At 41.2% G+C, this 21,282-nt stretch overlaps 1 protein-coding gene across 5 annotated transcripts in view; it reads right to left on the reverse strand.

Moving 5' to 3' along the window:
* Positions 1 to 20,961, reverse strand: part of PID1 (phosphotyrosine interaction domain containing 1) — a 260,165-nt gene extending 239,204 nt beyond the window's left edge. The window contains exons 1-2 of one of the 5 annotated variants that reach the window (XM_077155353.1): positions 20,650 to 20,961; positions 7,416 to 7,511 (exon numbers count right to left, since the gene is read on the reverse strand). Coding sequence is in view for 2 of the 5 variants with exons in the window: in XM_077155350.1 (XP_077011465.1) it covers positions 1,350 to 1,379 (30 nt within the window). In the remaining 3 variants the exon portion in view is untranslated. Of the gene's footprint in view, positions 1 to 9; positions 1,243 to 1,349; positions 1,607 to 7,415; positions 7,512 to 20,649 lie in introns of those variants that run through there. The other 4 variants (XM_077155357.1, XM_077155350.1, XM_077155351.1 and 1 more) reach the window with 4 other exon arrangements.
* Positions 20,962 to 21,282: the final 321 nt, after the last annotated feature.

Genomic DNA, 21,282 nt, shown 5'->3' on the forward strand with positions numbered 1-21,282 from the left:
TACTGGTACCTGGTGCCGAGGTCACAATACATTCCATCACCTTTCGCAGATCATTCAGAGCCTAATGTCAATATCCCCTTAATTAGGTGAAGAGGGGCTTAGGCCAGTCACCCACCTCCCCACTCCAAGGCAAAAGGTCCATTTTCTTGTCTTTTCTGTTTGGGACCTGAGGGATTGGCCTGGTGTCTCAGCCTCTGTTCACGTGAACCCACAAATCACAGATCCAGGGAGCCCTGGAAAGGAGCTGTGCTGCATCTGTTTCTGCCAAATGCAATGCCCTCCACTGGTTAGTCATGAATATGAGGTCTCATAGGCAAAGACTGGCCTTTCCCAGCCTCGGCGGGACAGTCGGGGTTTGGAGCTTTGAATTTTCATTGAAAAGCCTCTCCAGCCAGCCATGGTTCCCTTCCACTGTCTGAGGTTTACAGACTTAGCCTCCCAGGGTGCTGTATTTTACCACTTAAACACTTCTTCAAAGTTTACTATGAAACAGTGTAGCTCTGAGCCTGCCAAAAGTTTAACTATAGGATTCAGTGAATTTTGTGTGGCCAAGTAACTGCCCTCCCTCTAGAGAATATTTGCAAGCCAAAGGCAGTCATCAAACCCCATGCCAGCTGGATCCTGGGGGACCCCAAGTGTCACTGAAAACACCCCTCTTCCTCTCTTTGACTCCCTCCTCCTCTCCCTAGCTTCAGAACCCAAATCAAAGGCAGTGACTCTCCTTCGATATTTCTGGAGGCAGCAGTGAAAAACTTTTGAAGGAATGGCCTAGGAGATAACTATTTCTTCCTGAACTTAACTTTTGATTTTCAGATATCTGGGGGAGATAGCTTGGATTCTTGGGGTGATGAAGAGAGAGCCCCAATGAAGAGGAGGGGAAAAGTAGCATACCACGATCAAGCCAAACCAAGCTTGATATTTCCAAGTCATACTGGCAAAAGGATGCTTTCGCAAGTCATTTGTTCTACTCTTCCTGGAAACAAAATGGAAAGAAGGAAAAAAATCCGGACTCAAAAATCCTAATCTTAGACCAGTAAATTAGGTCTAATATCAACAATTTAAAATTTAAAATTGCTGATCAGAAAAAAATCCAACATTATGTGCACTGGCATGCACACAAGCCCCCCAAGCAAAAGTTGTAACGCCCGAAACCATGCGTTGGTTCATTTCATCACCCACCCCTCACCACCGCCCGGTGCCCCGCGCGGGGCTAAGCCGACAGCATCCTGTTCACATCGACGCGTCCTACACGTTCGCTTTGAGCAAATCTCCTACAAGCGGCGCCTTCTCTTTCCTTCAGCCCGGGCACCTCCTCCAGGCTGGCCCCCGGCCGCCCGGGTGCCCCTTACCTGCAGGCGCTCAGTGGCCGGCTGCCACATCTTCCAGCCGCGGGGTTTGGCCGAGGAGACTCTGGCGAGACCGTCGATCGCGCCGGCGGGCGAGGGGCTGCGGTCCCGCTTTACATCTGGGGTCGGTGGCCGCGGGACGTGCGTCCTGGCGCCGGCGACCGCCACCGGGTGAGCGCAAGGGGGCTGAGAGCGGGAGGAGGCGGCGCCGCGCTCGGCTGCCGGCAACTTGTGGGCAGGGCGGCGCGCCTCTGTCCTGGCGCAGCTGCCGGAGGACTGCGCAGCTCCGCCCGGGCCCCGCGAGCGCACCGCGGCGGTGGCGGCCGCTCCCTCCTCCCCCGCCGCCGCCGCCCGGACCTGCGCGCTCTGAGCATGCCCGGGGCGGCCCCCAAATCCCGGCGAGGGGAGGGTGGGGAGGCCACAGTCGCCGGCCCGGCTCCCCGGGGAAGCCCAGGCTGGGCTGGGGGCTGGTAAAGGGAACATCCTGGCTGGGGAGGGAAAGGCCCGGAGAGCGGGCTCGTCCTGATCAACCAAGGGTAGCCCCCGGGTGCCCCAGGCTTCCCTCCCGCGGGGACCTCTGGAGCGCCAGTGACCTGCCTGGCGCTGTGCCCGGCGCCCTTGAGACGCTCTCGGGCCGGCGGGTAGGAGACTTTCATTCATTCTTCCTGCTCGAATTAACTGAGCACCTATTACGTTCCACACCCAGGGTTGGCTTCTGAGAACACAGCAGCGCAAAGACCTTCCTTCTCTCCTGGGCCTACGTCCTTGTCCCGGGAACAGTCAAGGACCAGAAAGCACGTGAACGGATACTCTTTCAGGTGGTGATAAATGTTGGGAAGAAAATAAAGCGGGCTGATGTGCGAGAACTCAAGGAGCAATTTTCTTGGGAAGGTCTCGATTGAGACCTTAAAGATAAGAGGGAGGGGCGCGGTGCCCGTGAAGGGCTTATGTGTGGATAAGGAGGCCCGTGGCAAGGTGGCCCATCGGTCATTCAACCTGAGATCCACCAGGCGCTGGGGGAAGTTATGAGAACCCAAAGTGAAGCCCGGGGCCACGCTGAAGGCTCGCCGCAGGCTGCTCTCCTTCCCGTGGTGTGGATTATCATTATTCCCGTGGAATGTGTGGAACAACTGAGGTTGGTTGAGTGGAGGTCCCTGCCCAGGAGTCACAGTCAGTGCGTGGCTTAGAGAGTTCCCGCTAGGGGGTCGGAGGGGGTGGGAGAAGGACCCTCCGGGACATTTGGTACTGAGACCCTGCACAGCCTGGGACCTGAGCCGCAAGTGCGCTGGCAACATGAACCGCCAGGTAGGAGAGGATGGACCCAAGTTCCTTGTCTCGCAAGGATAGAGTGATTTCCAAATTTCCCTCCGGAGTCCATTAGCAACAGCCCCAGGAGCTGACCGGCTGACCTCTGCCAGCTGGGATGTCCTCAGGACCTACCCACTCCTGCCTGGGGGAGAAACCACTTGGCTTCCTCATCAGCTTCCCCAGTCTGTGCTACTTGCTCTGGGCCCATCAATAAATCCCTTCTGATTAGATGTTGGCATGTCAACCTTATGTGGCTGTTTTTACTTTTTCAATAACTCATCATTGGAAAATGATGAAAATTCCTGAGGAAAATATTAGACCTTTCCCAGCCCCCGATCCTCTTTTCTTGAATCCCTACGTAGAAAAAGATGCACGTCATTACAAAGGTCTGGAAGATCCGAATGTGCATGTTAAATCCCTCACGAAGCTAAAACAGGAATATTCGGTTGCCAGGGACGGCTTCAGACTTAAGCTTTGAACCATCCTTAGCTGCAGATGCTTTCCATGGAAAAGTGATTTTGTTTTAAATAGCAGTGGGATGAGATAACGGCCTAAATTCAAATCACATTAGAGCGTTAAATCCTGTCTTCTCACCTCCAAATGTAATTAATTGTTATGACTCAGTAATACAACCTTCAGTTCAGAATATGGTGCTATTTAAAGAGGAAAAGATTTCAGCTCTGCAGAGGTTGTTTTCAGTCACCATTCCCACTTTGCAAACAGATTGGGAGAAGTAGAGCATGTGTTTAAACTCAAAAGGCAGTCCTTGGATTAATTACCTGCATGCCTGAAATCAGGACACTGGGTTGGGGAGGGGAGTGAGAGTGGAGGTAGAGGCTGGTGGGAGACAAAAGAATGGAACAACCTTCCACCCAGGTTTTGCTCCTAAGCCTTCCCTTTCAGAGGAACCTGCAATGGAGGGTGAATGAAACAGAGACATCTACTGGCTGGAGATGGGTGGTGCACCCTCATCTTGCCACTCTCAGGGACATTGGGGTCCTCAACCTCCCAGGTGGGTCTCAAAGTGCTGCTTTACAATGCAAACAGGTTCCTTTTTTTTTTTTTTTTTTTTTAACATATGAACATTCTATACATGGCGTACAATCAATGGCTCACAATATCATCACATAGTGGTGTATTCATTACCATGATAATTTTTTAGAACGTTTGCATCACTCCAGAAAAAGAAATAAAAAAGAAAAGACTAATGCATACCATACCCCTTACCCCCCCACTCATTGACCACTAATATTTCCATCTACCCAATTAATTTTAACCTTCGTTCACCCTATTTTTGTTTATTTTTTAATCCATATTTTGTACTCTTCTGTCCATACCCTAGATAAAGAGAGCATTAGATAGAGGATTTCCACAATCATACAGTCACATTGTAAAAACTATATTGTTATACAATCATCTTCATGAAACAAGGCTACTGAAACACAGTTGTACAGTTTGAGATACTTCACTTTAGCCACTCAAATGCATCATAAACTGAAAACGGATATCTATATATCTCTCTTCCCCCTCTTGGTCAAGAAGGTTTTCTCAATCCCTTGATGCGGGGTCCTGGCTTATCCTAGGATTTCTGTCCCAAGTTGCCAGGGAGACTTACACCCCTGTCAGTAGTGGGGGAGGGCAGTGGGTTCACTTGCCATGTTGGCTTAATGAAAGAGGCCACATCTGAGCAACAAAAGAAGTTCTCTGGGCGGTGATTCTTAGGCTTAATTTTAAGTAAATTTAGCTTATCTTTTGCAGGAATAAGTTTCATAGAGGCAAATCCCAAGATTGAGGGCTCAGCCTATTGATTCGGTTGCCCCCACTGCTTGTGAGAATATCAGAAATTATCCAAATGGGGAAGCTGAATATTTCCCCCTTTCTCCCCATTCCCCTAAGGGGACTTTGCAAATACTTCTTTATTCACTACCCAAATTACTCTGGGATATATTGGGGCATCACACTAACCTGGACAAACCAACAAAATCTCATGCCCTTTTCAAGATACCTTGTACTTTTGGTGTTCACCTAAATTGACCAAACAAATTAAATTAGGAAATGCACTACCCGGAATATAAATTTTGCACCAAGTAAACATCTCTCCCTTTGCAAACAGGTTCCTTTTGAGCAAGAAACCATTCTTGACGTTAGAAGAGGGTTTTGGGTTCAACAAGGAGCAACATTAGGCACATAAACACATTCCTAATTTCATGTACTTACACCCCTGTAATTATCCAAGCAGGTCTAATCTTGTTAATAAAAACCATTTCAAGGAAAATGACAAAAAAAAATTGGCAAGGCCCAGATAAGTTATATATACAAAAGTTGATCCAGAAAAAAATTAGAACAATCTCTAGAAATTTGGTTGAACCAGATTTACTCTAGGTCATGGTTCCCAGCCCAGGTCAGGGAAATGGTGAATGATCTTGTAGTCCAGCATATCAAAGAAATATTAAAATATTAGCAGACCATTGAAAAGGATAACTATGAAACAGTGCTGCAGCTGGAAAAAATGCTTATGATGTAATTATAGCTTTTTGAAAGCGGGCTAAAATGTTAGTCATTTGAATGCATGTATAAAATATGTATCAATCTCAATAAATATTGGCAAGGGGCTATTAGTACAGTTATGGGAAGACAGTTTGAATCCCAGCCTACAGAGTGTCTAGATGACAACTGCTGGTAAATCACTGGTCTTCTGTAAACCTCAGAATTTTCATTTGTAAAAAAGGGTAATAATATTACTTAACATTGAGGAGTGCTGGGAACAGTGAAAGAGTTAATGCATACAATATGTCAGGCACATAGTAGGTGCATGAAAAACACTAGTTTTCATCCCTTTATTTTTCTTCCCCTTTCTATTTTGCAGGGGTCAAATTCTCATTAAGTTTTCCATGTTTCTTGTGTTTAAATTATTTCCATTTCAATTATTTGATTTACTTTCTCAAACAAAAGTGATAAACCATATTAAAACTGACATTTTTCTAATTTAAGCAGATGGGGTAGTAAGATTTATTATGATTGTATGGTTACTAAAGTGAGCATTAGAAAGTATTTTTTATGACATCATTAACCTTATTGCAAAGTCACACGTTGATGAGCTGTTTAAAAATGTCTGAAAATTCACAAAACCATTTATACCCCCTTTAAACATGGAGCCACTAACTCTTCTCCCCATATAGTAATAGTCATTTATTGAGATGCTAAAATGACCCTTTTCCTCCCTTAAAAGTAAATCTTCATTGTTGGCTAAAAGGCAAATGGTACAAGGCTGGTTAAAATGCAGGATGCATGTTGTCACTCTTCTACTTGCAACGTCCTTGTATCCTCACTGGTCTTAGAAATGTGGTAGATCATTGGCAAAGATGGCTACAAGAATTGTCCCCAACCCCAGGAAGCCATGCCCTTTTGTAATGTGCAGCTGTTCCTCCCATTAGAAGATGGAGTCTATTCCCATTCCTTGAATCTGTGCTGAACTTGTGACTTACTTTGGCCAATACAATACAGCAATATTTTGTCAGTATCATTGTGATACATCTGACTTTGTACCGCGAAAGACCTTACAGCTTCTGCACTCATCCTCTTGGAACCTGAAGTCATCCTGTGACTCCTCCTTGACCGGTCTCCTCGAGATGGAGACCATATGGAAAGAGGCCAAGTCCACAGTGAGCACCTGCAGTCAGACATTTGAGTAGCAAATCTTAGAACGTCCAGCCCAGCCATGCCACTAGAGGACAGCAGCCACCTGAGTGACCTCAGCTGCGACCAGCAGAAGAACCATCCAGCTAAGACCAGCCGAAAATGCTCATTCACAGCAAATAAAATGGTGCTTGTATTAAGCTCTAAGTTTGGGGTTTGTTTTTCTGGGCAGTAGTAGATAATTTACATAGAACATGTCACCAATAAGTGTTAATGTTTCCTACTAAATTTCACATTCTTCTCAACATTTCTTAACCAATTTATCCAAGTAGGCATAAAATGAAGCCTATTTGTCATGCCTAAGAGTCTGATGTAAAGACGTCCTTCCTTTTTTAGTTGTACTTCTGTTCTCCCAATTCCCTCACCCACACCTCTATCCTTGTCTCCGATTGTGCCTGTCACTCTTCCAAATCAACCCCTTTTAATTTCCAGTAATTTCCTCTGAAAAGAATACGGTACGTTGGCTGTGTGCCAGCCCAATAATGATCAAGGTATATTTCTTCTACACAATTTGCAGTAAACATGAAATTATCTGCTCTTTAACAGCTCTTTTCATTCTCTCTGAGACACTGTCTATATAAGCAACAATCTGCCCATACTTTGGGATGAGTAAATTTGACTCTTCTTCTAACTAGACTCTGGAGAAGCTGAAAGGACTATGGAGGATGATGCTAAGAACAGCTTCACCACATTGACCCCAGAAAGGGACAACTCTGATTATTGCTCTCTGTGGACCAATTTCTAAGGATCTTTGTTTTTCTCTGCCATATTCTTTACTAGCTGATTAGCTCTATACTCCCAAATACATTCCTCCCAGACTTATGTGAATCTGTGCCTTATGCTATCTTCCCACCTCTTCACTTCTCCATCTGAGTTGATTTCACACACAAAACTAATCTTTCTTTGCTTCTACTTTTTTCTCTTTTCCTACTTCCATATGAAAGCCAAGGATTAATTATCCTAAAACCTATAGGAAGTATATTGGCATAACTTTAAAAAATTAAGTTATCTAGGAAAAAACCTCCATAATAAGATGCTTCCTGGTCTGCATTGACCATTGCTTACCTTAAGACTTCACGTACAGTTCTGCAGTGCAAAACCTGCGCAACTGGGTATGGCAGCCCTGGTGAGATGACTCTTCCCTGCTCTTCCTTCAGAGATCTGCAATGTACAGTCATAAGAGAGTGGCATGGATAAAGACAAATGGCCTTATAGATGGAAGATTGGTAGAAAGATAAGGGGAAAACTAGATTTTCATCTTCAAAAAGTTCAGTGGTTTTACAGGCTGAATATTGCAGAAATTATGGCTATATATTCTGTGCTCCAGTTTTATTGGTCATATTATATGTGGTAGAGAAAAGGGGCAGGGAATTATCTATGACTCCTCTGAGGCATAGACAACACCCCAATTTGTTTCCATGTGCCATTCAGATACCCTGCGGGGTAACTGTACCAATTGCCTCAGCTGCTGGGAGCATTGGCCAATGTCTGGAGCGTGAGCCAATGACTCACAGTTGAGTCTCTTTCTGGGCTTTGACACTCCGCCAAAGGAAGCTAACTTGCTCCCCAGGAGCAGCCTGGATCCAATGACTGTTCAATGTGGAGGCTCAAAGGCCCCGACCCCTTGCTTCAATGCAGGGATTCTAAAGGACTGCTCCAGCTCTAGAGCCTCCCATAGGGTCAGCTGAAATGTCAGGCACAACTGTATCACTTCTCTTCTCATCCAAATCTGCGTCTCTCACTTGCAGTTGATGTTCCAGAAAGTCCTTCCAAAGTAACCTCCTCATGCAAATGTCCGTCTCAGAGTTCATCTCCCAAGAAACACATAGATAGTTGGCATCCACAGTTGTCTGAGGAAGCAGACTCTAAAATGGGATTTTGGAGCCAGACCACCTACTGGTTGGCTGGCAAAAAGGACCAAGTCTGGTAGAGTACTGAAAATGTCTGGAATGCTGTAGCAATGCAGGTGGTAGAACTGTCACCAGTGGTGACGCAGATGATACAGATACTGATGGGTGCACAATCTCAGGTGTTAGAGAGGGCTAGGGGAATAGCAAATACAAGCTTATGGAATCAGATGACTGTTGTGAGCGCCACAGATGCATTGAAGAGAGAAAGAAATGCTGCTGGTGAAGAAAGTGAGGTGTGAAAACTAGGGTCTCCTCAGTAACACATAAAGAGACTCTCATCTCTGACAACTGAATGGTGGCGAGAGCTGAGAATCAAGCCCAGGATTTAGTTATCTGGAGTGTGGAGCTCCACAGAAGACCATTTTCTCCACTCAACTCCAGAAACACCAACTTTGGGATTAAATTGCCAAGGATTGTGACCCTGAGTCCTGGGGCATATAAATTGAAGCTTACGAAAATCTTGTATTCCCAGGCTCCCTGAACTCCCTTGGACAGAGAGAATTTTCTCTGCCAATGCCACTCCCCTTGCTCAAGGAAGATGCACAGACCAATACTTTGCAAAGTAACTATTTTAATGTCATTGATTTTTATAAAGTACTGTACCTGACAAAAACAGAATACACATTCTTTCCAAGTGCACATAAATACTCACCAGTATAAGCCATAAGCTACTAAATAACACAAGTCTCAATAACTTCAAAAGGATTGAAATCATGCAGAATATATTCTCTGCCCACAACTGAATTGCATTAGAAATCAATAACAGAGGCATGTCTGGAAAATCCACAAACATTTAGAAATTAAACATGCTGATGCATATTCTATGGATCAAAGAAGCAATTACAAGGGAAATATTTTAATATTTTTAATTAAGTGATTATATACACCAACACATCAAAACTGCTGTAGGGAGCTAAAGTAGCATTTAGAGAGTGATTTTTACTCTTCAATGTTTGCATTTAGAAAAGATATCTGAAATAAATGATATATGCTTTCACCTTAAGAATCTAGGGAAAAAAGAACAAACTGAACTCAAAGTATGTGGAAGTATGAAAGTAATAGAAATAAGTATAAGTAAGATAGCAAATAAATAAATAGGGAAAATTAATGAAACCAAAAGCAGTTTTAATGAAAATGTTAAAATTGTTAAATCTTTAGGTAGACCAAGCCATAAAAAAGAAGAAAATGATACTAACATCAGTAATGAAAAAGAATATTTTATTATTGAGCAAAGAAATCTTAAAAGGATAATCAATGAATATTATGAACAAAAAAGATAATAATCACGGTCAAGTGGGATTTAGCCTAAGATTGTGAGGTTAGTTTAATGATCAAAAACCAAATTATGTCACTCATATATTAACAGAAGAAAAGGAATAATCATTATCTCATGGACACAAAAAAAGAGCATTTGACACAATTTAACACCAATGCATGATTTAAAAAAAAAGTCCCAGCAAAATAAGACCGAAGGGCATCTTTCTCAGTCTGATAAAGGATATCTAGTAAAAACCTATGCTAACATATTTAATGATTAAAAAAATTGACAGCTTTTCCCCTAAGTCTGGGAACAACAACAAAAAAAGATCCATTCCACTGTACGGCAGAGAAGCCTATTGTCGATGAGGACAGTAGTTCTTAGTGCAAGTATGAGAATATTTCCTCATGTGCTATAACAAATGTATGACCAGTTGGTAATAATAGGGAGCTATGTGGGGAAAATGCACCTTATATAAACAATAGACCACAGATAGAACAATTCTAATAATCTTTCATTAATTGCAACAAAGGTAACTACTCTTTAAAAAAATACAATGATAAAAATGTGCTATCATCAATAATAACAAATGTTCCACACCAATGCAAGATGCTGGTGGTGGGGTGGTATACCAGAACCCTGCATTTTATGCACGACTGTAGTGTAAACTCACAACTTCTCCAATAGAAATTAAAATAGCAAGGGGAAGGGATTATGCTGATACAATTAAGCTCCTGAATCAGTTGATTTTATCGTAACAAAAAGGAAATTATCCTGGGAGGTCTTTAATCAGGCAATTCTTATAAAAGAAAATCTAGAGGTCCGAGGTGCTCCCCTGATGGCCTCGAAGGAACAGGCTGCCGTGAATTCTATAGTTGCAAGAAAATGAATTCCAGCAACAACCACATGGACTTGAAAGAGGATTTTGAGCCTCAGATAAAATTGCAGCCCAGACAACTCATGATTCAGATGACTCAGGCCTTGGGAGATCCTGAGTAGAGGACCCAGCTAAGCCAGGTCTTGACTCCAGACCCACGAAAATAGTGAGAAAATAAATAAGTGTTGTTTTACATATAAAACATTTTCAAAACTGATTTCAATCTTTTACTGGAGGTGTCATCCAATGCAATAAGGCAATAAAGATATAGAATGTACACAGGTTGGAAAATAAAAATAGAATTGTTTTTTTATTCTCTGGTGACATGATTGTGTATGTAGAAAATTCTTCAAAGCTGCCAAAAAAAAAAAAACCTTCCTAGGCAATGATAAATAAATTTAGCAAAGTCACAGGGCACAAGGTCAACACACCAAAATTGACAGGGTTTCCACATACCAGCAATGAACAAAGGGTAAATGCAATTAGAAAACAGCACCATTTACAATAGCATCAGAAGCACATGAAACAATTTGGGGAGATAAAATATGTGCAAGACCTCTTCACTGAATACTATAAAGTGCTGTTGAAAGACATTTTTAAAAACATAAATAAATGGCAAAATATACCATTTCAATGGACTGAAAAAAATCAATAATTTTAAGATGTCAATTCTCCACAAATAGGTCTGTGGATTCAATATAATCACAAACAAAATCATAAGAGGCTTTATTGTAAAACTAAAAAGAACCAAGAATGGCTAAAATAGTTTTGATTTGATAGTTTACTCTAGACAATAATAATCAAGAGAGGATAAACATGCAGATCAATGAAACAGAAGAGAGAATCCAAGATAGACCCATATGATAAGTTCAATTTGTTTTTTGACAAAGATTCCAATGTAATTAAATCAGAAATGGATAGTCTTTTCAACAAATGGTGCTGGACCAACTGGATATTCATATTTAAAAATGGTACCTTAATCCTTGCCTCATGCCATACATAAAAAAGTTAACTGAGTCATAATTGCCAACATAAAACATTCGGAAAAAGATAGGAGAAATTCTTAACAACTGTGCTTTCTTCATTTGCCAGAGCTGCTATGACAAATACCACATAATGGGCTGACTTAAACAACCAGAATTTATTGGCTGAAAGTTTGGAGGTAGACGTCAAAATCAAGATGGCAGCAAGGCTCTGCATTCTCCCAGAGTCAGTAGCATTCTGGAGGTGGGTATCACCCATCACATCCTTGGTCTTCTCCTGTGGCCTTCTTTGGCTTCTGGCTGCTCTTTATAAGGTCTCCAATAATATGGATTAAGGCTCACCCTGACTCAGTTTGGCCAAACCTGCATAGGATCGTCAAAGACACATTTTGGCACCCATGTAATACACTGTGGTGTCTCCTAGAGCTTCCCTGCCCAGTTTTGAGAGTTAATAGATAGATGCAGCAACCATGGCCTGAGAAGGACATGGCGACCGGGAGTTAAGATCTGCTCAGACATATGGCCTGAGATATCTCACCAAGTAAACAGTGACCAGCTGAGCTGCTGGCCAAGGTTAAACAGAATCCATGATAGGCAGTAGAAGAAGGGAGATGATGAGTATCCGTTGGCCTTGACTCCAGCTGCATTGGTGAGGCTGTTCTTGTTCCCTCCAACTTTTCTCTTGTTAGCTTCTTCAGGAAAAGAGACCGACCAGAAACACGAGGAGCTGTTTCCCGATGGAACAAACTTACCGTGGGAAGCAAGTGGATCTGAGCAATGCAAAGGGTGGGCTGTGGTGGGTGCTGTGCTGCGCTGAGCTGCACAGATACTCCCTGTGAGACCCTGGTGCTCATTGCCCCTTGAGGCAGAGTGGTGGGCTGCTGATGGCTCTTAGCTGAATCCCACTCGGCTTTGCCCCCGACCAGAAGAAGCTGAATCACCACTGTTACAATCCCTCCCTGGAGGCAGCCTGCATCTAGTGGCTGCTTGATGCCGAGATACAGAGGCAGGTCTCAATGGGGGACATCTCAGAAGAACCATCACAGTTCCAGAGCTTCCTATGAGATCAGTCAAGTCTTCTGTAGCAACCGCAGCACCGTTCATTACCCCCACCCCCCAGGAAGCGATTGTAACAGTGGTGATTCAGATTCTTCTGGTCGGGGGCAAAGCCCAGAGTGGGACTCAGCTAAGAGCCATCAGCAGCCCACCACTCTGCCTCAAGGCACAGACTTCCTTATAGCTGTGCCTACCTAGTAAACTCCCCAGTAAAACCTCCTGCACATAAAGCTCTGTCCCAGAATTGGTGTCCCGGAGAACCTGGCCTAAGACCAAGGTCAATTGACTTCTTTGAAGTTACAAAAGGGCTGAAAGTGTGGATATAGTGAAGCCAATTTCCTCTTGCTAGACTGCTTATCCAACCCCCTACCACCAAGCCCTTTCCTGGGTGACACAATCTGTTCCTCTCCCCGACTCCTACCAGAGCCCAATTCAACATTTTGTCAGGCTCTTCCAGAAATTTAAATTTTTACGTTGGCATTTACGATGCCTCTAACATTGTCCTGCGTGGTGTTTTTTAAAATATTTATCCTATTTCTTTTCTCTTCTTCTTCTGACAGCAAACATCTGTGTACACATACATATAATTATGTAGATTTGAGCTATAAAAGAGAACCGTTCTGGTGCTCACTCCTCAAATAAGCCGAGAACTAGTGAGAATGTTGTCCAACTACTCTGAGCAGCCTTCAGAGGACAAATGTTTTGTGAGCTGCTTCATGCTCCCTGGATGCACCACGCCAGTAACGTCCACAGACAGTGAACCACCCCCCTTTTTTTTTTTAATGCAGAAGCCTGGGCACTAGTTGCCACCCTCAACCTATTAACAATATAAGCCTTCAAAGAAATAACTGTGACAATTTCCTCTTCCTATAAACTGTAAGAGCAGTGAAGCCCTGACATCTAGAAATTCTTTATTTGAAAAAAAACCTCATTTTTTGCTTTTGATTATAAAAAGCAATGTATACTGAATTTCATCAAGGTGGCAAATACAGAATATATTCCACATAATCCAGTCAAGCAAAGCAAATTTTTTCTTTTTTCCTTGTCTTTTAACATTTTGGTGTAGTCCTTTCCAGGCATTTGAATAGTTGAACAGAGAGAACAATAATTCATAGGACTGTTTATATAGCTTAGATTATATTATATCTCCACTCTTGAAGGCTGTCCTTTCCCCTCAATGCTATGTGATATGCATATGTATATATTGCTCAGATAAAGCTTCACGGAAGGTAAGCGTGCACAGAGTAAATCAACAGCCACTGTTTGCTCACAGAGTTCCTGCTGGGAGATGTGAGATTACAATTCCACTCTGGACATCATAGAGGCTACCCCTGGGCACACTTCCGCTGTCCCATAAATGGACACAGTTCCAGAATTTTAACTTATTAAAAAAATAGTTTTCCAGTATTTTTCTGCCCGTCCTTTCCAAAATGTTTCTGTGCTCATTCCTCCTAGCTAAAACTAAAGTCACAATTAGTGAATATGAAAAAATTAATAAACACCATTGAACCTACCAGAGACTCTCAATTAAGGCCAGAAAGGTAGCCCATTTAGAGCTGCAGGGGACACTCCTTTGGGGCAGGGCTGGCCCTGTCGTTCAGTAAGAAGCAGACACATGAACTGAGGACGTGCCCTTCAACCATCCTCTTGCCATCTGAACACTGGACTTCTCTGCTTCCCCTAACTGAAGGTTTTCAACTCATTTTTAAAGGTTGTGAGATCAATTTAGTGGATCATGATCACCCTTGTAAAAAACTAGGATAGAAAAGACAAGAACAGAACCCATGGTGAGTGTAGCATCATAAGATATTTGTTTTGGCTCTGTGTGTGTGTGTGTTTGCACGCACGTACATGCTTGCATGCCCATGTGTTTAGACCACATCATGATGCAAAAGATATTTTCACTGTGTGTCACAAAAGCCATGTCTCTAACGTCTGTTCCCCATAGTTTGAACACCACTGAGAGGCACCCTTTTCAAAAATACATTCAGGCTGCCTAAAGATTCCCATAGTCCTATGGACTTCCTGCTTCACATTTCATATCACACAGACACACAGACACACACCCCGCCACACAAAGTCTCCCCATCTCGACACTCACCCCACCCCACCCCCAAGTTTATTCCTATATATGTTTTTTAAATTTTCATAGGAATAAGGCTGTGGACAGGGATAGAGATAGAGATGGAGGTAGCCCAAAATAATTAAAAGGCAGGAGGAAAAGAGCAGGACAAAGAAATCTACCAAACAATTGAGAATGCTTATCTCAACATGATCGTTCTATAGGTGAATTTTTATTTTTGTCTTCCACTTGTTCTTTAATTTTCTCATCTTTCTCTAGCAGTTAAAAGCCCAGTCTCTAGAGTTAGACAGACCTGGGTTAAATTTTGATTCCAAAACCTCACCAGAAACTAAAACCATTGCATCCATACATAATTCCAATGTCCTAAAATTTTCACAACTTTTAATATTTTTATTTAAGGTCACATTCTCTCCCACTTACAGTACATTAAACTCTGAACACTCAATTCATTTCCCCAAGGAGATTTTTACAGTCGGTAGCAGATGGCTGCCCTTGCTTCTCTCAGGCTTCCTACAAGTGAGTCCATTTTGGCATCTTATCTTCTCTGCTAATTTCTCAAGGCAGCTGAGAACCAGATTTTAGAACATTGTGTTGAATTACAGGATGTAGTGGGAATCTTTCCATGATTTTTGTCTTGGATTGAGCATTTCAATATTGAGCTTCAGGGTTGGTATCCATCATTCCACCATCTTGAGATTTTTCCCTCAAAGACTCATTAATAATGGCTAGAATTTAGAACCACGGAGCCCTTTTTATTCATTCCTAAATATATTTCACATGAATTTATAAATTTCATAAATACCTCTTGCTTGCTAGTCAGTCACCGGTACACTGTGATGTCCTCATGAAATGTAAGAATGCCCTCTGCTAACTCACTGTGTGACTTTGAGAAAGTCACATTACCTATCTGAGCCTCAATTTCCTCATCTGTAAAAGAAATGATTTGGATTCGCTCTCCAAGCTTTGTTCCAGCTTTACCATTTTATTATTCTATTCTTCAGCTAATGATCCCATTAAAAAATGTCGAATGTGGTATATCAGTTACATTAATGGAATTCTTTAAGACCCAAACCTCTTTAAAATTCTCTCCCCCATTCTTCAAATCTATTTTTAGAACAGGAGAAGCTGTGTGATTTACCCTTTGGGGATTTCCAACACCAAATACGCTGAACAAGGGTGGGAAAGGATAGGGAGGGATGACGGAAGTGAGATTAAACCTTGTTTTATATTCTCCTGGTGTAAGGCAGACGAGACATTATAACACGAAACCTCATCCTGTAAGATAATGAATCTTTGGTTACCAGGCACCTAGTTGTCTGTACTACCTGTGATGGCATTGCCAGACCCAACAAGTTCTGCGGAGCTGGCCAACTCCAAATACATGATCCCACTGCAGTGGAATTCCAATCTGGTCATTTTTTCAATAAGTCCATTTCCATCTCTTCTGTAGTATTTCCCAAAGACTAGCATTGCCCTTGGCCTCACGCTGCCCACAATCCGTCCGCCCTCCTCCACCAATTCCCTGTTCATGATTTAAATATACCGTGATTTTCATATATCTTAAGAACAGTAACCTCATTTTCTGACCCCCAAATCAAAGAGTATCAGAATTACTCTGCCTTCTGAGCCTGGTAGATAGAAATTTTACCATAAAATATTTGAATTCCTAGGACAAGTTGAAGTTTTTGTGGCAATGGGTAGAATATTTGAAGTCAGAATGACTATAGTATGTTTAAAGTCACTTCCCATGCCAAAAGACAGCTACTTTTTACTGGAACTTTCACCTCCCAGCCCTTTAGCCTTACATACCCTGTGTCCTATAATCCCACAACCACCTGACAAGGTAGGCACTTCTTTAGGCCCACGTTATAGCTGAGAAAACTGAGGCACAGAGGGATTAAATAGTATGTCCCAAATCACATTGCTAGAGATAACAGAGCAGGGATTTATACCCAAGTGCTCTAAGTTCTTAGGTGCCAGGCTGGAAGGGACTGTCCTATAAACAGGTCTCTAAGTCTGGGATGATGGTAGATCATTTCATCTGGTCCAGCTGTCTAAGAGAATGATGGACTTGTCTAAACCCACACAACTGGCCTGTGGCGGACTGGGACCAGACGGCCCGAGCCTCTGGCAGAAGTAGCACCGCTAATAAGAGCCAGGATTTGTTTAGCAGCCAGAATGTGCCAGGCACTGAGCGGGACACACCTGAAATGCATTTTCTCGTTTATCCCCGGCCCTATTGTTCGCTCCATTTCATGGATGAGGGAGTTGAGCCCCAGTGAGGTTACCTAGGGTCTACACAACTACGAGGTCAGGAATCCTACCCTGCTAGTCTCTCTGCAGCGCACATGCTCGTGATCACCACCGAGAGCCCAGGTAAGGTAATGGGCTCGAGGGGCTGGTTCTGAAGACCACCCCCTTCTCTTTGGACCCGGCGCCCATGAGCCGGGTTCGGGTCCTGGCCTGACCTGCCTGCCATCAGCGCCCAGTCTCATCACTTCCTGTGGTTTGACTCTGACCCCACACTGGCCTCTGAGCCAGTTCCTGAATGACTGTCCAGAATGCCTTTTTCACTAGGGAAATTCCTGAAACAAACTTGACGTAAGTCCAGCAAAGGGTGCATGAATAACCATCCCAAGATTACCCAACTTGTTTAATTCGTATAATATTCCCTGACTGATAATTATGTGAAGGAAATGAGCACTTTTCTGACTCTTAGCACACGTTGCCCAATTGTCTCCAAAAAGGATTGTGAGAACATAGAGGCAACAATGAAATACGCAATTATCATATTATATTAGCATTGGATATTTTCACTAAACAAAAAAGCTTGCTTATTTTGACTTCAGTGTCTTTAGTGATAAGTGAAACTGGGCACTTTTCTATTTTTTAAAGCAGCTGTATTACTTCTTAAGTAAGTTATTTGTTCATATTCTCTTTTCATATAATTGTCTGCTTCACATACATTTTGAAATTTCTTAGCTTATAGAATTGTTTTAGTTTCCTGAGCTGCTCAAGCAAATACCATGAAGTGGGTGAAATGGATTGGGTTAAACAACGGAGATTTATTTGCTTGTGGTTCTTTGAGGATAAAAAAGTCCGATCAAGGCCATGCTTTTTCTCCGAAGATAGTGGTGTTCTCTGGCAATGCTTGGTTCTTAGCTTGTCACATGGTAAGGCACACGGTGGCATCTTCTGCTCTCTCCCTTCTCTTGTGGGTTCCACTGATGCTCAGCTTTTTGCTTCTTGTGACTTTCTCTCACGCTGTCTGAATTTCATCCCACCTATAAGGGACTCCAGTAATAGGACTAAGACGATTCTGACAGGGCTGGGTCACACCTTGATTGAAGTAGCCTAATCAAAATGTCCTACCTACAATAATCTTACATCTACTCCGTAGATGTAAGAGCATGTTGTTCTGGGGTATATACCGCTTCAAACCCCCACAATATTATAAAATTATTTACATACATGTTAAATCCCTAAATTTATGTGCTGTTCCCTTTCCAAATTCTGATTTTGCTTCAATTACTTACTGATGAGAATCATCAGAGAATTGTTAGTTCCATGGTTTTTTGCCCTTCCCTCATCCTCTCCAATGAGCATTTCTTCGCTAAAGTATCAATATCATTGTTTTAAAATTCTTTTGTTGGTTCCAGTCCATGCACTTAACCAAAAAACAAACAAACAAGCAAACAGATTAAAAAAACAAACAAAAATTCAACAAATGGTGCTGCGATAAGGGGACACTCACATGGAAAAGAATGAAATGTGTCCCCTGCCATATAGCATACAAAAAAAAATTCTTTTTTTGGGCACATATTTATAATTATATAGATAGCTTTTAAGGCTATAAATGTATTTCAAAAAGCCTTTTTTATGCATCCCATATTTTTTTTTCTTTGTTTCATTTTATTTTTCTTTTTTTGCATGGGTTGGCACTGGGAATCGAACCTGGGTCTCTGGCATGGCAGGCGAGAACTCTGCCTGCTGAGCTACCATGGCCCACCCCATCCCATATGTTTTTATTGGTAATATTCTTCATAATCTATTGAAACATATAAAAAATAATTTTCATTTACAAGTTGTCAAGATATTTAAAATTCATATTATTTACCTCATTTTTGTTTTATATCCACACTATAGTTTATTATTGCATATTATAATAAATTATATTTTATCATTGTTTTATGGTAATATGGTCTATTTTGAAAATATTTCATGTATATTCAGGAAAACTATATTTTTGCTTTTGAAAATACAAATTTAATATGCCCTTAATCTTACTTTGTAATTATTCAATTTCTCTGTGTCTTTATTTGACCTTCTAGAATAACCTTTATAAAATCAAATTCTCCCATTTCTATCATGTCTGTCATTATCTCCTTATATTTTAAACAATTTACAAGATATGAATTTTGTTACTATTTTATTTGGAGAACTCAGTTTCAGTATGTTATTTCCCTATTTACTCAAATTTTATCAATATATGTAGTTCCCTGGAAAATCATGTATGGAATTACCATATGGTCCATCAATCCCTCTACCAAAACAACTGAAAGCAGGAACTTGAACAGATACTTGTACACTGATATTCATAGTAGAATTATTCACAATTGCCAAAAGATGGAAGCAACCCAAGTATCCATCAACTGATGAAGGGATAAACAAAATGTGGTATGTGTGTTTGTGTGTGTGTGTGTGTGTGTATACCAATATATATATATGATGGTATGTATGTGTTGGATTATTATTCAGCCACAAAGAGAAATAAAGTTCTGAGCCACGCCACAACATGGATGAACAAAGACATCATGTTCAATTAAATAAGCCAGACACAAAACGACAAATATTGTATGGTCCCACTGATCTGCAATAATTAGAATAAGCAAACCTAGAGTCAAAATCTAGAACATAGGTTACCAAGAGATGGGATGGGGATAGGGAATGAGAAATTAGGACTTAAAATGTACAGGGTTTCTATTTGGAATGGTGGAAATGCTTTGGTAATGGGGAGTGGTGATGGCAATACAACGTTGTGAACAGAACGAACAGCACTGAAATATGTATCTGCATGCGGGTAAAAGTGGAGATGTTAGATTGTATATATGATAATAGAATAAAAGTTTTTAAAAAAATCCGTGGAATTGCACTACACAAAGAGCGAACCCTAACTTAAGCCATGGTTTATAGCTAATAGTACAATTACAAAAATATGCTTTCATCAATTTTAACAAATATTCCACACCAAAACAAGGTGTTAATAATGGGTGGTATATGGGAATTCTGTATTTTGTGCATTGTTCTATAAACTCCCAACTTCTATAATAAAGAAAAAATTGAAAAAATAATTTTGTTCATTTTTAAGATATTTCAAATTTTCTATTTAATATATTATATATTTTATAATTCACTGACATATACTTTGTTACTATTTCAATGTTGTCATCATTTTGTTTTGTTTTCTTCCTTAAATCTAAAATCCTTGTTTTTCTTATCATAGACTTAATAGTAAATGGATATTTAGTCTCAGAGTAGTTATACTTGTTTGACTTCTGGACTTTCTGTTTTCCACTTGTTTTCTTGATGTTCAGTTTTTCATTGAATATTTTGCTTGCTGATTTCTTTAGTTAATTTTTGCACTCTTGATTTTTTTAAATAAAAATATAGTGCTTTTCAGCTCTACTTGTGATTTCATGAAAGTTTCCACATACATTTTCAAGCCAATTTCAACAGATTCGGTAAAGTGAATATCACATATGTAATGATTTATATAATTATGGCACAATTCAGTGATATGACAATGCAAAGTTAGAGAAGGAAGCCTATCATAAACCAAAGAATCATATTCCTAAGCACTGAAATCAGAATCTGAAGTAGATGCATATGAGAATAACGTTTCTACCCCACTGCATGCCACAGTGTGCATGCTACAGTAGGGCCATTCTCATGCTGAAAAACTATTCTCTTTTTTCACTGTTTTTTCTTTATTATAGAAGTTGTGTGTTTACAGAATGATCATGCATAAAATACAGAATTCCCATATACCACCGGTTTTGGTTTGCTAAAGCTGACAGAATGCAACATAACAGAAACGGACTGACTTTTAACAACAAGGATTCATTCACTTACAAGTTTGCAGTTCTAAGGCCATGAAAACATCTAACTCAAAGTAAACAGGATGATCCCTGGACTCTGAAGACAGGCTTCCAGCATCTGGAACACCTCTGTCCCAGGAGAAGGCGCATGGCTGCCGGTGTTGGCTTATCCTTCACTCCTGTTACTTTCAGAGTCTGGCTTCAGTGGCTTCCTCTGTTTTCTGTGGGTCTCTCTGAGCTTATCCAGGGCTTTTCACTGTGAGCTTCTCATAATTTCATCGTTTGTGTTTTATCCTCTTTTAAAGATCCCCAGCAAGAGGATCAAGAGCCACCCTGAATGAGCTGGGTCACTCTCAATTGAAATAAAAAAAAAAAGGAAGCATGGAAATGATAGCCTAAAATGACAGAGAGGCTACTATAGAGAAAAATTTTCCCTGGTGAAGAAGGAAAGAAAACATCAATATGTTAAAGAGAAGTTTTAAAAGTAGTATTTCATTTTGAATTTTCTAGAAACAGTCTTGTGGAAGTTTTGGAAAATTTCTATAGTGATCTTTTAAAATTAACTATTTTTTTTCCCTCTGAGATATCTAAATCAGGACTTGTACAAAGAATTTTTGGAGACAGAAAAGGTAGTGTTAAAAAGGAACTCAGAAATATTTTATTTGGT

Source organism: Tamandua tetradactyla, chromosome 3, assembly GCF_023851605.1.
Source record: "Tamandua tetradactyla isolate mTamTet1 chromosome 3, mTamTet1.pri, whole genome shotgun sequence".
Classification (NCBI taxonomy): domain Eukaryota; kingdom Metazoa; phylum Chordata; class Mammalia; order Pilosa; family Myrmecophagidae; genus Tamandua; species Tamandua tetradactyla.